At 49.5% G+C, this 13,225-nt stretch overlaps 3 protein-coding genes across 3 annotated transcripts; 1 reads left to right on the top strand and 2 right to left on the bottom strand.

Moving 5' to 3' along the window:
* Nucleotides 1-1,152: 1,152 nt before the first annotated feature.
* Nucleotides 1,153-1,911, bottom strand: ETH_00020265 (adenylate kinase, putative; the record flags this gene model as incomplete). The annotated part of the gene is made up of 1 exon (XM_013380629.1): nt 1,153-1,911. One exon carries the CDS (start codon nt 1,909-1,911, stop codon nt 1,153-1,155), a length of 759 nt encoding a protein of 252 aa, XP_013236083.1.
* A 618-nt stretch (nt 1,912-2,529) lies between these two features.
* Nucleotides 2,530-6,336, top strand: ETH_00020260 (uncharacterized protein; the record flags this gene model as incomplete). The annotated part of the gene is made up of 11 exons (XM_013380628.1): nt 2,530-2,789; nt 2,938-3,071; nt 3,169-3,239; nt 3,328-3,482; nt 3,803-3,916; nt 4,019-4,090; nt 4,251-4,978; nt 5,131-5,269; nt 5,451-5,616; nt 5,755-6,110; nt 6,303-6,336. The coding sequence occupies 11 exons, from the start codon at nt 2,530-2,532 to the stop codon at nt 6,334-6,336; spliced, it is 2,229 nt and encodes a 742-aa protein (XP_013236082.1).
* Nucleotides 6,337-8,488: 2,152 nt separating this feature from the next.
* Nucleotides 8,489-11,146, bottom strand: ETH_00020255 (uncharacterized protein; the record flags this gene model as incomplete). Its single annotated transcript, XM_013380627.1, has 8 exons — nt 8,489-8,700; nt 8,833-9,010; nt 9,138-9,458; nt 9,596-9,811; nt 9,965-10,159; nt 10,326-10,522; nt 10,677-10,847; nt 11,038-11,146. The coding sequence occupies 8 exons, from the start codon at nt 11,144-11,146 to the stop codon at nt 8,489-8,491; spliced, it is 1,599 nt and encodes a 532-aa protein (XP_013236081.1).
* Between the last annotated feature and the right edge of the window lie 2,079 nt (nt 11,147-13,225).

The raw sequence follows: 13,225 nt of genomic DNA, 5'->3' as shown, positions 1-13,225 counted from the left end.
ACTGGGTAAAAACCTGTACCTGCAGTGTTGGATTGCTATTATAGTAAAAGGGAAGAGTCTCGGAAGGCGTTAAGACTTGGGATATTCCTGCATGTGGTTGCTGCAACTGGTACTGCTGAGAAAATGGAGTAGTCTGCTGTAACCGCGGCACTGCAGCGATTTCAGAAAATTGCTGCACCCAGGACCCGCCTGCCCTGAGTTGGCCTTCACTGTCCGAGCTCGGGAGAGGGAGCGCAGCAGCGGTCTGCACAGCCGTGTGACCTGGCTGTACTTTACGTTGCGTGCGACTGTAGATGTCTGGTACTCACTGGGAGCTTTTCCGGAGGCACGCCATATGTCCTGACGTCTGCCTCCCGCTTGGAGTCACTTAAAATCGCCGACGTAAGCCGCTTGAGTGTGTCAACACTTTCAGGCTTCAGGAGTTTTGTCAATGCTCGGACCTGGTGATGTCCATTCGTGCAAGTGGGTTCGACATTGGCTTTGCAGTCCTTACCGATTTCTTGAAATCGTCATACTCCTCTTTGGGAACTTGAAACCAAAGTCTTTAAACGCATATATTGCCAGAGTTGGGACCCATGGTAGTTACCCTCAACAAACTTCGGCATTTTCGGCCCTGAAGGTGCACGAATTGAGCAACACTGCTGAAGTTCTCGGAATGGGTGCTGCATCTCTATACCTTCCGGTTCCGCCTTTTCACCTACACCTGTAGTATCTGGCAAAACGAACCGAGGGGACTCTAGCAGACCGTCATTTTCAATCAGGTGTCGAAAGCTGGCCTGGTGAGCCGACTGGATTCTGCGTGAACGCTGTGAAATTTCGGTAGTATCTGACACAATGAGCGGTAGACCAGCAACCGCAAGAATCCAGAAACGCATTTTCATATGGGGCTCAAACGAGCATGCAAATGAATATTTCAGGAGGACTCAAACCATTGCACGCATTGGATGCAGTGCCCGCCTCAGTAGGAGGCAGAGCTGTTTGTACAGTCAACAGCAAGCTGACGCAGACTTTCATTGTTTTCGCCTAGCAGACGGCGAAAAGCGGAGTTTCAAATTAACGTATCACCCAGATACACTTCGACCATTCAGAAATAGTGACGAACGTCCGAGTCGGGAGATCAAACAGTTTACATCAATGGGCGAACTCCGTGCATCAACTTGTCTCATTGCCGCCACCGGAGTGGAGCCCAAAGCGGTTAGCTTTAACACCATGCTTCTTGTTGAGGAACGAGATAAGTGCATCTTCGAGCCTTGCAATATCTCTAGTACCTTTTATAACTTCGAAGTTCAGAAGTATGCCTTCCGCCTCAAATTGACCTAGCATTGGTCGCGTGAGCTGCTCGTAAAAATCGAGCCTGTTCCGTATTGCCTCTTCTGTGTCGTCACTGCGCGTGGTTAATGGAGCGTTTCCCTTGCAGTGTCTGCATTCCTTCGTCGGCAGTATGGGAGGCATGTCGTACGGTTCGTCACATATGTTGGCAACGTTGAAACATCCCCCACAACTACTGCATATTCTTCTTCCCAGGAGCTTCTTCAAAAGAATATGCCTTGGCACAATAAAATTGATGCAGGCATGAGGAGTTGCGAAGCCGCGCAGCAGTTCGACTTGCTGGAGAGTCCTGGGAAAACCGTCCAGGATCCAGGACTGCCTTTCTGGGTGGCTGGAAATGTAATCCTTACATATCTCTGAAGCCAGTGTATCTTGAATGAGCAAACCGCAACTAACACGAGCCTCTGAGTCGTTGCTGAGAGTGCAGTTCGAGAGTTTTTGGCGGATCAAGTCGCCCAACGAAACATGACGCATGCCCCATCGCCTCGCTAAAATCTTCCCATAGGTTCCTTTACCAGACCCTGGCGGGCCAGAAAAAATAAGTATGATGCCCTTCTGTACGCATGTAGGGTGCGGTATCATTTTCAAATCTCCCGTTGGCGTTGAAACCTGACGTGCTTAAAATTCACGTCTAAGCCAAAGTTCGCCGACTGAACACGTTAAAGCCTTGTTAGGCTCGCTAAACAAAAACATTTTGCACGAGGACTGATGATGAAATGCTTTGCACAGCGCAGTGTTCACTGCATTCACCAGATCTCCTGATGCTGTCTCTCAAGTGCCATCAGCCGAGGACCACACGGAGGTACATTGTTGACAGAAAGCAATTTGGCAAGTTTCATGTCCTAGGGCGTCCATTTTGGAATCATTGTCGAAACAACAAAACTACAGGAAGGAACGAATTCAAGTAACCTGTCAGGAGGGACGCATTTAAGCAGTCTGTCAGGGGCCCCCAGCAATCTGCATTTATCACTCAGCCCCACAAGTTGCCATCGTGTTCTTTCTTTGTCAAGGGTTTTCTGATTAATTGAGAAACAATAGTCTATTTCGCTTTAGCAGTGCATAGGTGTATGGAAATGCACTGATTAGCGTCCACGTTCCTTAGACCCTCTGAGGGCTAGTTGGAGCAGCTGCGAGCTGAGTGTCTGAACAAACTCACGGCGACGTGTGGTAAAGCATGACTGAGGCGATTTCGTATCAACAATGTATCCTTCTGTGCCTTCTCCTGAGGCGTCTATAGCACTTATCAACGCCTACTGCAATGAAAGACACGAGGGCAAGCTTGTGTGTTCTATTGACCCGGTCAAGGGCCGCACGCTGCGTGCGACGAGGTCGTTCAAGGTTGGCGAGCTCATCCTTGAAGAGCCGCCGCTGCATGCAGTTCGCCTTGACCCGGAAAACTCTGCCTGTAGAAAGCTGACTGAGCTATGTGAAAAGCGATCGTTCACCCATCCAGCAATCTGGTGAGCAATCCACATAGTCAGCATTCTACATTATCACTTCTGTTCACTGTCACATCAAAATTGCACAGACTGGATAGAAGCTGATGGTTTGAGGCAGCTGCCACTGTCCAAGTACAGTGCCGGGGCGAATATGATGCTGTTTGCTTAGGTACTGGTGCGCACTGAATTCAGTTTTAGTTGAAAGTGACCCTTCGGTTGACGGCCTCCAGACTATAACGCGGCGTCAATGGGACCTCCTCCGCATTCTCTTTATACCAGAAGCGGTGCAGCCAAGCCCAGAAGGTACGTTTCACAGGTTTGCGGACCTCGTATAGATACGACGAGTTGTAGTGCTTGCAGCTGCCACAGCCGCTCCTATGTGTCCGGGTGCCACTCGCAGCGATCGCTCTTGTCGACTACATGGGTCTTCGTGGAATAGTCAAAGATATAGACATGGAGATAATGATTCAAGTAAGGCGCTGCTGCAATTGTATCATCAGCAAAGACGTGTGCTGGACTGACAGGCGTGTCGAGCAAACACTGCCGCCTTTGTCCACAGGTGTGGCTGCATAACTGCTTTGAGCATCACCAGTCCCCTGAAGGATACGCCATTTATTTCATGCCTTCTTTTTGTTCGCACTCATGCATTGCGAATGCTCTATGGTGCACGGATAACGATTCAAACTTTCGATTTTTTCCCCGAGCCGAAATTCGGTGAGCCGAAACATAAGTAAGGCTCCGCACCTCATATTGCTCTTTCACCTATTGCATTATTACTGACTAAGCTATGATGTGGATGGGACGCGTCAGAAGCAAGTGACAAGGAAATGCGTAGAACGCTGCGGGCGGGGAGTTGCTGCGTTGTCGCGTTGCCGTTCATCGGACCAGCGCAATGTTCCAACTCCCCTCCCGCAGCGTTCTTGGCGCGTTGCCGCGTTGCCAGGCCTTCAGCCAGCGCTAGGTCTCAGTGCCTTTATCGTCCCGGCATGATACACTCAGCGTATGCGTCTGGATATTCGCTTGATTCTCCACAGGGCTGGAGATGAAGTGACGTTGACTTATTTGTCAGAGGATGACATGTTACGCAACACCTCATACCGTCGTCAACTGCTTGAGGGGGCAAAGGACTTCAGGTGTATGTGCGAGAGGTGAGAACTGAGCGTAGGAAAGGGCTCTGGAGTGCATTTGAGACTTCTCACTTAGCGAGTTCGTCCTCTTCGGTACGTTTGACCCTGTGGCCATCTTTTCAGATGCGTTGCGCCAGTCGACTTCTCACGAGGTTTTCGCTGCCCTAGTTGCCGGGTGGGCGTCATATATGTCCAGTAAGACATACCCTTTGTTGCATATCATCATATGGAATTAGATAGGGAACATATTTCGGAACTGAGAATGTTGATTGCGGCGGGGATCTCACTGCTCATGTCTGAGCACCCCATTGTCATCCCAGCACTTTTCCTGAAGTGCTGATGCGTTTGTGAGAAGCGCCGACGAAACGGGCTGCGAAGACGACTTTGGCGGGGCTCTTCTGGAGCTTCAAGAGGAGGCTAGGCCGATGCTTGAGGAAGCAGAGTCGACTTCGGCGGCCGAAACTACTTCAGACTCGCCCATACCAGACGAGAGGGGAGCCGACACGTGGCGGCAGTCTCTGGCGCCGCAGAAGCTCCACTCTGAAGCACGAAGCGGCCCCTCAAAACTGTTGTCAGAGAGCCACGGCCAAGAAGGCTCGTGCAGCATCACACCGTACACAATATGGGCTCGCTTGCTCACCGAGCTGCCGGAAGATAAGTTGTGTGTTCGTATGGAATCTTCGCCTAGTGAACTTGCTTGCTCTATTTCTGAATCAGCAGTACATCAGGGCAATTTTATGCAATCTCTGAGCTCCATGGTATCTTCTGAAACTCCCGCTTTAAGTAAGGTTATTTCGGGTCTCCGTTTTGGAAAAACAAGCGCGCTGGTTTCACCGGAAGCAGTTTCTCAGGTGCTGCAAATCCCACGGAGCGGCTCCTGTTGCGTTTGCCACTTCACTTGGACGGACAAGCAGCGGCAGCGTGCATTAGCAGTCGAAAAGATCTTAGAAGATCTTGTCGTGAGCCTGGATGAAATGGAATCAAACGAATCTCGCGAACAATCGCCCACAAACAGCCTGTCAAGTGAATCGGGGGAATTGGAACATGCGCAGCGGCAGTCTGCTGAAGAGAGTGAAGACACAGGTAACTGGGTGGCCTTCACAAGTAATATTTAGTTAAATGAGGATCTTTACTCAGAGCAACCACGTTGTACAAGGAGCTGCAGGTGCTTATCTTGCGCGCTGATTACTTGTTCATTTGCTTGTTGCTATCATTGAAATTGTGTCTTTGAGCAGATGCCCGAGCCCATCAGATTTTGCACCGCATTAAAAAACGTACGTTGCTTCAGATGCTGAGGAAGAAATGGCACTTACTGGAAAAGAGCGAGAGAGTAGTTGTAAATTCCATCATCAAGCTCACCTTTAAGACTCACTGGTATGTAGCTGCCCAGCTCCTACCCCTCACATACGCTCTGGAGCTTTCCGCAGCCACTGACTTCTGAATTTTTAAAAAAGAGATTTCTTGTCTGATGGGAACGTTTGGGGTGCTTTTTGTGGCTTTTTGGCTGCTTACGACATACTGTGCCCTTGCGTAATATGCACACTGATCCCTTCAGGCTCGCTGCACAGTGGTATCGCTTCCTAGAGTCTGTCTCATCCCCGCGTCGTAAGCTGGCGCAGCTTGACCGGCTCATCTGGCAATTTCGAAATCTATATCCTGGGCTCACGCCGGCCCTAGCGTGGGCCATCTGGGACGTCGCGCAGGCGCTGCTGTCAATAGGGGTGAGGTCACCGATTCCCTATCCAGAAGACCCGTATGGGTGTGATTTACGTTCTTACAGTGTAGTAAAAGCTGTCAGGTACCAACAATTTGCTCAGTACATAATGGGGCTTTATGCGTTCCCGCCTGATTAATTGTAGGAGAGCTCAAAAGCAAAGGTAAAAAAGTCGGCAAGCTTCCGACGCCTCGCCGACTACTGCATCATCAGCTCATACAACGAGTCGGTCTTCATCCTGTCCATTCTTTTTGGGCCAGATGGAACATTTCCCTCTTCTATTGTGAACAACTATGCTGCCGCTGTCGAGGAGTGCAAACAGAGGATTGCAGGAGAAAAAGGTCCAAGCGCACCGAGTGCATCCGACTCAGGGAGGTTGGACAGCAACTTCGTGGCACTACCGCAAAATATTTGTCTTCCGAAGATGTTGCCGTGGTATATTAGCCCATGCGCGGAGGTTGCTGTAGTTACTTCAGTTGGAGTGACTATGGTTCCAGGCAGGTAAGAAGACTGTGCAATGGCCATTTTTGCTGTTTTGCGTCCCTCGTTCAGGTCGCGCTTCACGACTCGTTGCTTGGAGTGGCTTGTATGGAGTGACAATGCACTATATTTGATCCGTCCGTAAATGCGAACACTAAGGGCCCGGGAACGTAAAATTCACCTCACTGTGGTGCATTTTGCGTGCTATTGCAGCGTCCTCATAAAAGCTTACGGGAAGACGAGTTAGTGATTGGATGTGCTGAATGGAGTTCTATAATGAAAAATTCTCAACTACATGCATTGCAGCAGTGGTGGCCGTTGATTTGGTCTGCAGCCCCATGCCGTGAACTCCGGCTTTAGTTCCCCCAGTTATCTGTTGCCTAGACAGCTCACTCATGCGGACTGTCTATCAACAAAATGATTGTATTGGCATTCCAAAAGCTCCACAGAAGAGCTTTCTGCTGGGGCCTGGGTTTGAGACATTTTTGGGGCCTGGGTTGAAGGCACTAGGTGTCCAAAGCTGCTTTGAAGTTGTTTTTGATTTGACTCCAGTCAATTAATTTCGTGGACAGGTACAAACGTTGCTTTCACGCAAGTGGAAGTGCATAACTCTCTTCTCACATTTTGCCTGATAGGTCAAGTCAGTACAACTAGCGTCTGCACCCGTCACTCCACAGACCAACGGTGCAGCAAGCCTTCCAGCATGTTGGAAGCTTCAAAACAATCGCCCCATAACTGTGGCAGTTCGGCGCCTTCGGTGCTACTTGCGAGGATTGTACCTATCGACTTCGCAGTACTTGGCGGACGTGGATAGTACTCGGCGTGCGTGGGCGGTACTCGACGGGCGTGGAATTCAAGGTGGGCACTCCTCTTGTGCAGCGCTGATTGTATGTTTCCAAGCCTTTAGCTGGGCTCACAGTCAGCAAGGCTGTTGGACAGCGCCAAAACGCAATATGGCATATGAGGGAATTCTCTAATTGGGCATCGATAGAGCAGTATTGCTGGTACTGTACATATTAAGCCAGAAACGTCATTGGGACTCTACAGCAACAAAGAACTACATATCTGCACGTGGTGGCGCACTGGTCAACCAACGGCGTGAGATGCACACGAAAATGCTTCCGCAAAACATGACCCGGTGGGCAGTTGCTGCTTCATTGCCATTGTGCGTGTCGTCCCACGGTTTTGGGTTGCCTCAGTTCGACCTGGTGTGGTGCTCATCCTTCAAAAATACGGGCAAGGCGTTGTAGTACTCACGTATGCATGCAGGCATCAGTGAACGATTCTGTTCGCTGCGAGGTGCTTAATATTTCAGGCGAGCATCAGCATCCGCGCGAGCAATTAAATACTTCCGCCCATAGCGGATCACGCCTTGCAACTGTACATAGCAAACGGCACGATGTGCTCCTTACATCTCACCTGCCAGACGGCCGAACCTCCTAAACGCCAAGCCAAACGAGGTTCTCCCCGCAAAAGGGAAACGAGCACACATGAGTCTGGGGAGCACAAGCTCTCGCTTGTGTTTCAACGTCCGGCCGTTACAACCCTACCGTGCAGCCTTTGCAAGTTACTTCTGTTTGGCTGGAATAAGCTGTAAACGTCCTCTACTGTTCCAATGCGATCACTTTCAAAGCGCGGCTCCCCGGAGTAGCACGCAAATACTTGGACCTCCATGGTAGAAGCCACGACTGCAGCAGCCCCCCCAAATTCTGTTTTCGGGTAAGCGTACTAGTCCTGGAAGCCCCTTCTATAGTCAACGCCCACAACTTACTTCTGGAAACGGTTGGGCCAAAACAAAGCCGTAGGACTGCCGCCATAGCTGCACTGTGCAGCAGTTGCTGTTTGATCAATCCTGGCAGCTACCTATTCCTACGCTTCAGACAGGCGAAATGCGCACCGACGGAATCACTAAACCCTCACGAAAGCTAAAAGGAGGTTCGGAGCACTTTAGGCAAAGCAAGGGCCAGTAGGCAAGCAATCGAATCACTCCTGTCCTTCGCCATTCTCTTTTCCGAACTACAGGGTAAACGGCAGAGCCCACACTCTTCTGCTGCTAGTTACGTGAAAAGATACGAGTGCTGATGAACAGACAACGAGTAGTGTAAGGCTGACGGTTCCTCACCTCAAATGTGAAGCACAGAAACCTACGAGAGCGCTATCTAATAAATGCCACCCCTTGAGTAACTGTGCAACTAATGAGCAATCAGAACCTCCAAATTCTACTCAGCCGCTAATATCACAGATGGGTTGCCACATGCATCCAAATAAAATGACATAGAACAAAAATCACAGCGCAGAGCTCATTCAACGCATTTTGGCCCGACGTTGTGGTGAATGAGTTTTTGAGCGACACTGCTCCACAGTCACCCGCTGAAAAAAAGACCAGAGACAAATGTACTTCACTGCTCCGCATCCTGTAGAAACTCTGACAAATCAGCACCTGGATCAATTTCCTTCAACTTGAGAAGGATGCGAAGACAGTGGCCCATGCTTTCCTCGCTCCCCATGCCTTCGCGGATCAGACGTAGTGCTGGTAATAGTAGTTTGGGTGTGCTCTCACTCAGTTCGCAGGCTTCTTCAATTGCGTCCTTCACTTTTTCCAAAATACCTGCTGAAACATGGGCTCATCAAAACCAGCACAGAACAGCACTTGCAATATGCTCTGTCTCTCGGCTTGGCCGACTTGAGAACCCATAATTCTACGCGTCTGCATCAACCTCCTTGGAAGCTTTTGTGGGCTTACGCGATGCGATATATCGTTCCGTTTCGGTTATAAGTTCGCAAATAAGCGCGTGAATAAACGGCTCGCTTGCGCCATGCCTTTCGGCCAGACCATCCTGCAGGAGCTCAAGGTATTCCTTAAATCCCGACCTCAAGGCAGCTTTCCGGGCAAGCTGTAGGGCAGAATCTTTTATTTCCTCCTAAAAACAGGTCGCACAGTAGTGGTTAGCCATCTATGCACTTTGTACTTGGAGATCGATGCAATGGCTCTGCTGAGAAATGCACCTACTCTAGAAGCTTCTGACGTTTGGGCACTACTGTTCTTACTAGCACAACGCCAGCCTTCTGCTCCTTGGCAGCTCTTTCTAACAATTTCTCCAACGCCAGCTTAATATTCCCCCAATCACTGTCTGAGCCTGTCATCGACGCTAAGACGTGAACATCCAAGAACTTCTGTAGCGCTGAACGTTTCCAACGATCAAAACCTCCATCAGATGTAACCCACTGTGTTGCTGCTCGGACAGAGTTAACAAGTGCTATGGGAGAGTTGTTGTCCTTTAACTCCCATTCTTCAGTCAAATAATTTGTCCAGGGTTGTTCGCGCATTGGAGGGCTAAACAGTCTTTGCAGGAATATGATACTTTCCGTCTGAACAACACAAATCTGACGACCAGAAAAGCTAAGTGTCTACTGCGTTCGTGAACTACTTTTTGCTCATCCACCGTGGAGTCTTACAAGTGGCATGATTTGCCAAAGAAACTGGATTCCAGAGACCCCAATCTTACATTATCGGATGACGAACAGTGCCTGAGATCGAAGGATGTCAACGCCCTCATTGACTTATTTACGGCATCGAGGCCTTCTGCGCACATGCGGCTCCGAGCTAAAATTACGCTCGACTGGTCAAGGAAGTCCTGCATCAGTAATAGCTTCGCCACTGGAAAGCTGCCAAGGACTGCCAAAGTACTTGCGGGGACGTCCCCAAATTGCTGCTTAATAAGCTGAAAACAAAATGCAAAGCTCACCAGACAAAATATGAGACTGCATCTGGCAGATATTTGTCCCAATGCGAACAAGCATTGCACAATGCGAGGGAAAAGGTAACTCCAGTTGCCCTGTGAACATTCCTAGGGAGCCAAAAGCTCCTGTCTCACGTCTCTAATAAGCTCCTGAGCTGCATAAAAGTGCTGTTGCACTCCCCTTGATCCAGTTTCATCCTCCAATGACGAGTTGGGACGCGTGCAGTATATGTGTACGTTTGCCTGCATAACGCATGAGCCTGCTTTCGAGCGAAGGAAAGATCTGCAAAAGCTGTAGTCAGTTTCCACCACCACGACGTTCTTAGCCATCTGAAACATACAACGCAGGGCCACCTCACCAACGGCGACGAATAAATTCCCTGTTGTTCGTGCCTCCGCCCCAATGAAAGAACGCAACCCCGGGAAAGCAGGCCGTAGCACAATGCAGCATTTTCCTTTCTGGTGCAACAGCTATTGGTGAATGTACGCTACTAACCTTTGAAAAGGCATGCACATGGAGCCCTAAGCCCAAAACAACGACTGTTGATTCTTTTGCCGCATTGCTGAACATTTCCAAGTGCTTCTTGAAATTTCTCAGTGTGCAGGCTGTGCACTCCGTGCATCTTTGCCTTATCATCTCCGTCGCCGCTAAAATGACATCTTCTGAGGTGGACGCGCTAGTGAGGCGTATACCTGCGAAAAGAGACGCCCATATTTGTGTGGAGAAAACTCCTAGAGCTTCACTGGGGTTGACCTCATAAACTAGCCATAACGACAAGTCCAAGGGCTCTATGAGCGAGCAGGTGCCTCATATAGTCCCACAGCTTGTGACTGACATCGAGCGCACCTGTGCCTTCTTCTTGATTCGATTTGTTACTCAGCGCATTCGCGAAGAGGCTGTCGTGCTCAGACAAAAGCAACATGCATTCCTCATCCGACGCAGATGAAGCATCATCCTGTAGAAAGCTTGTATTTCTCGTATTCGTAGCTCCCCCTATGTCGTCTGCGGTGCATCTCCCTGAAAAAAGAAAAGTGTAAGCTACTACCAACTATATATGCTCTGTCGAAGTGCTAGCCACAGAACAAGAACGGCCATCCTTTGAAGACAGATCCTGCTCATACGCCATGGCATTCTACGCCAGGCCTGTGTTCTGTAGCGCCCATTAATTCTGACAGAGAGCCCAACACATAGAGGTGGGGTAGCCTACCAAACGAGGGATGTTCTTGTTGAAGGGTTTGTGCAGGAGGATATGCGTCCGTCAGACTAGCGATGCTAAGCAGCAGAATCCCCCAGGTAAACGCTGCCGAAATGCACATTTTGGCTCAAGTGCAACCGCAGCATAGCGAGCCGCTACCTAGGGAAGTCAGGGCAAGAACCTTGAGGACCGAATGTCCCCTAGTGCACTTGCTGGTGTGGTCACACTCTAGTCAGTAAAAGCCCGCTAGGCCTTACAACACAGTCAAGCCGTCATTACGGGGGAAAAAAGCGAGACTGTAAGGGCAGAAGCAGTGACATAAAAGCAGTTCAGTAAACACTGCCTTGGCTTGACCCCTTCGAATAGACTTGCCGTCACCCTCTTAACGTGACGCCATCCAAGATGTCGATATCGAAATAAGTGCAAGAAATGTGTTCGGAAAAATGAACAACGTCTGCCTGGCCCTACAAAAAAGCACAAAATGCATGCTCAGCATGCTCAAAAGCCCTGCATACGCGTCGATCCGTGACTGACTCGATCAACAACGGCCCGTGGATGAGTAGATAATGTCAGCCAGTACACCTGTATTAGTTCCCTTTAGATAAATAATAGCCTGTAGTATCTACTTACAATGTAACACAGCATTTCACAGTATTGTTTCGTAATATATTTCAGCGCTAGCTACGATTCCATTGGGGATAGATGATCGCATTCGCACTGTGGGCGTCGGCAGAAACGAGCAGCAACTGTAAAATTGTGTACTAAATGCTACGATAAAATTTTCAAGACATTTTGTTGTAGTGCGCTCTGCAGCGAAAACAATTGGTGGACGCCGCTATAATTGTTTCGAGGACTTTGCTAGAAGTGGCAAACTGATCCTAAACAGGGATTTTCAGATTGGCAATGATATACATCGCAACAACTAAGGAATGTTCAAAAGACGATCACAAGAAAGGGGTAGGCACCAGCAGTAGCCTCCCTTAGTAGCGCAAAAGGGACGAGCGACGATAAGCTTAGAAGGAAGAAAGGAGAGCCTTTACCTAGAAGTCGGTATGAAAATAAGAGACAATTCTGTCTTAGGTGCTCAATTTCTGTAGTTCAGGGGAAATCGCATCTTTTGGAACCCGTTCCGCGTGGTCTTTCGCAGCATAAGAGTAGAAGCGCCTCGTGCCTCATGACAACCCGTTTTACCTTCTCGGCTGCATCTGCATTACTCCGGTAGACGCTTAGAGGAGGCCCAGTCAAAGCTCTGCGCATTTTCATGTCATATTAAATATGCCCACTAAGGTGATTTTCTTCTCGAAGTGGCCTTCAATGAAGGCGCACCACAGGAGCTAACACCCAGTGCCACCAGCGCTAGCCTGCAGACCATTTTCACCTCCGTGCAAAATGTTGTCTTGCCTAGGCTACGGTGCTGCAAGCCGTCTGGCACACCTTTTCACCGCGGACAGGGTTCAGGGAGAAATGAAAAACTGACAAGCATTTCATGGCCGATTTGTTTACAGTGGCTGTATCGGCTAGGACATCTAGTGGCAATGATTTTCAAGAAATCCATGGCGTAGGAAACCGCGAAGTTCCTGTGTTGCAAAGGACCATTTTCCTTCCCGCTCATGTGCGCTGGCGCCAAACACCAATTGCGCGCTCTTGCGAAAATGCGAAACCAGTCGAGATGCTTGCAGCTGACAATAAGCCGCTTCTCTCCGGGCACCTTTCTCATAATGATTCGCGCTTTCCACTGCAGAAAGCCGGAAGTGAGTCTCACAAGATCTGAAACAGTATATAGAACCAGAACAAATGTCACTGTGTACCAATCAAGCTGCTGATTCATCGACCGGGCAGTTTAGCACACCAAGGGAAATCGGGCGTGAAATAGGAGGTAGGTATGCGTGGGGCAGCTGCTCACGAGGAGTACTGCAGACAATGCACCCTCCGGGTACGGGGCATGCCGTAGTCTGTGGATTGTGCAATAACAAGTCAGCAGATTCAGAATTTTCTGCCGCAGCATACAGCGGAACTACCCCAAATAGCTGGAGGCACTGCTAAGTTCATGAAGGCCTCCCCCTCGCCTGATCAAGGGACAATCACAGTGCAACGACCACAATTCATAGAATAGTTACTCAAAATAAAGCGCACACGCAAAGAAAGTTTATTACTTGGCAACGTGGGCGGAGTCAGCGCTCGTTCGCAGTTGGCTTTCCGA

This window comes from Eimeria tenella, genomic scaffold (assembly GCF_000499545.2).
Source record: "Eimeria tenella Houghton genomic scaffold, Eth_scaff76, whole genome shotgun sequence".
Classification (NCBI taxonomy): Eukaryota; Apicomplexa; class Conoidasida; order Eucoccidiorida; family Eimeriidae; genus Eimeria; species Eimeria tenella.
Note: the sequence above shows the minus strand (reverse complement) of the source record. Positions and strands in the feature narration are given on the sequence as shown.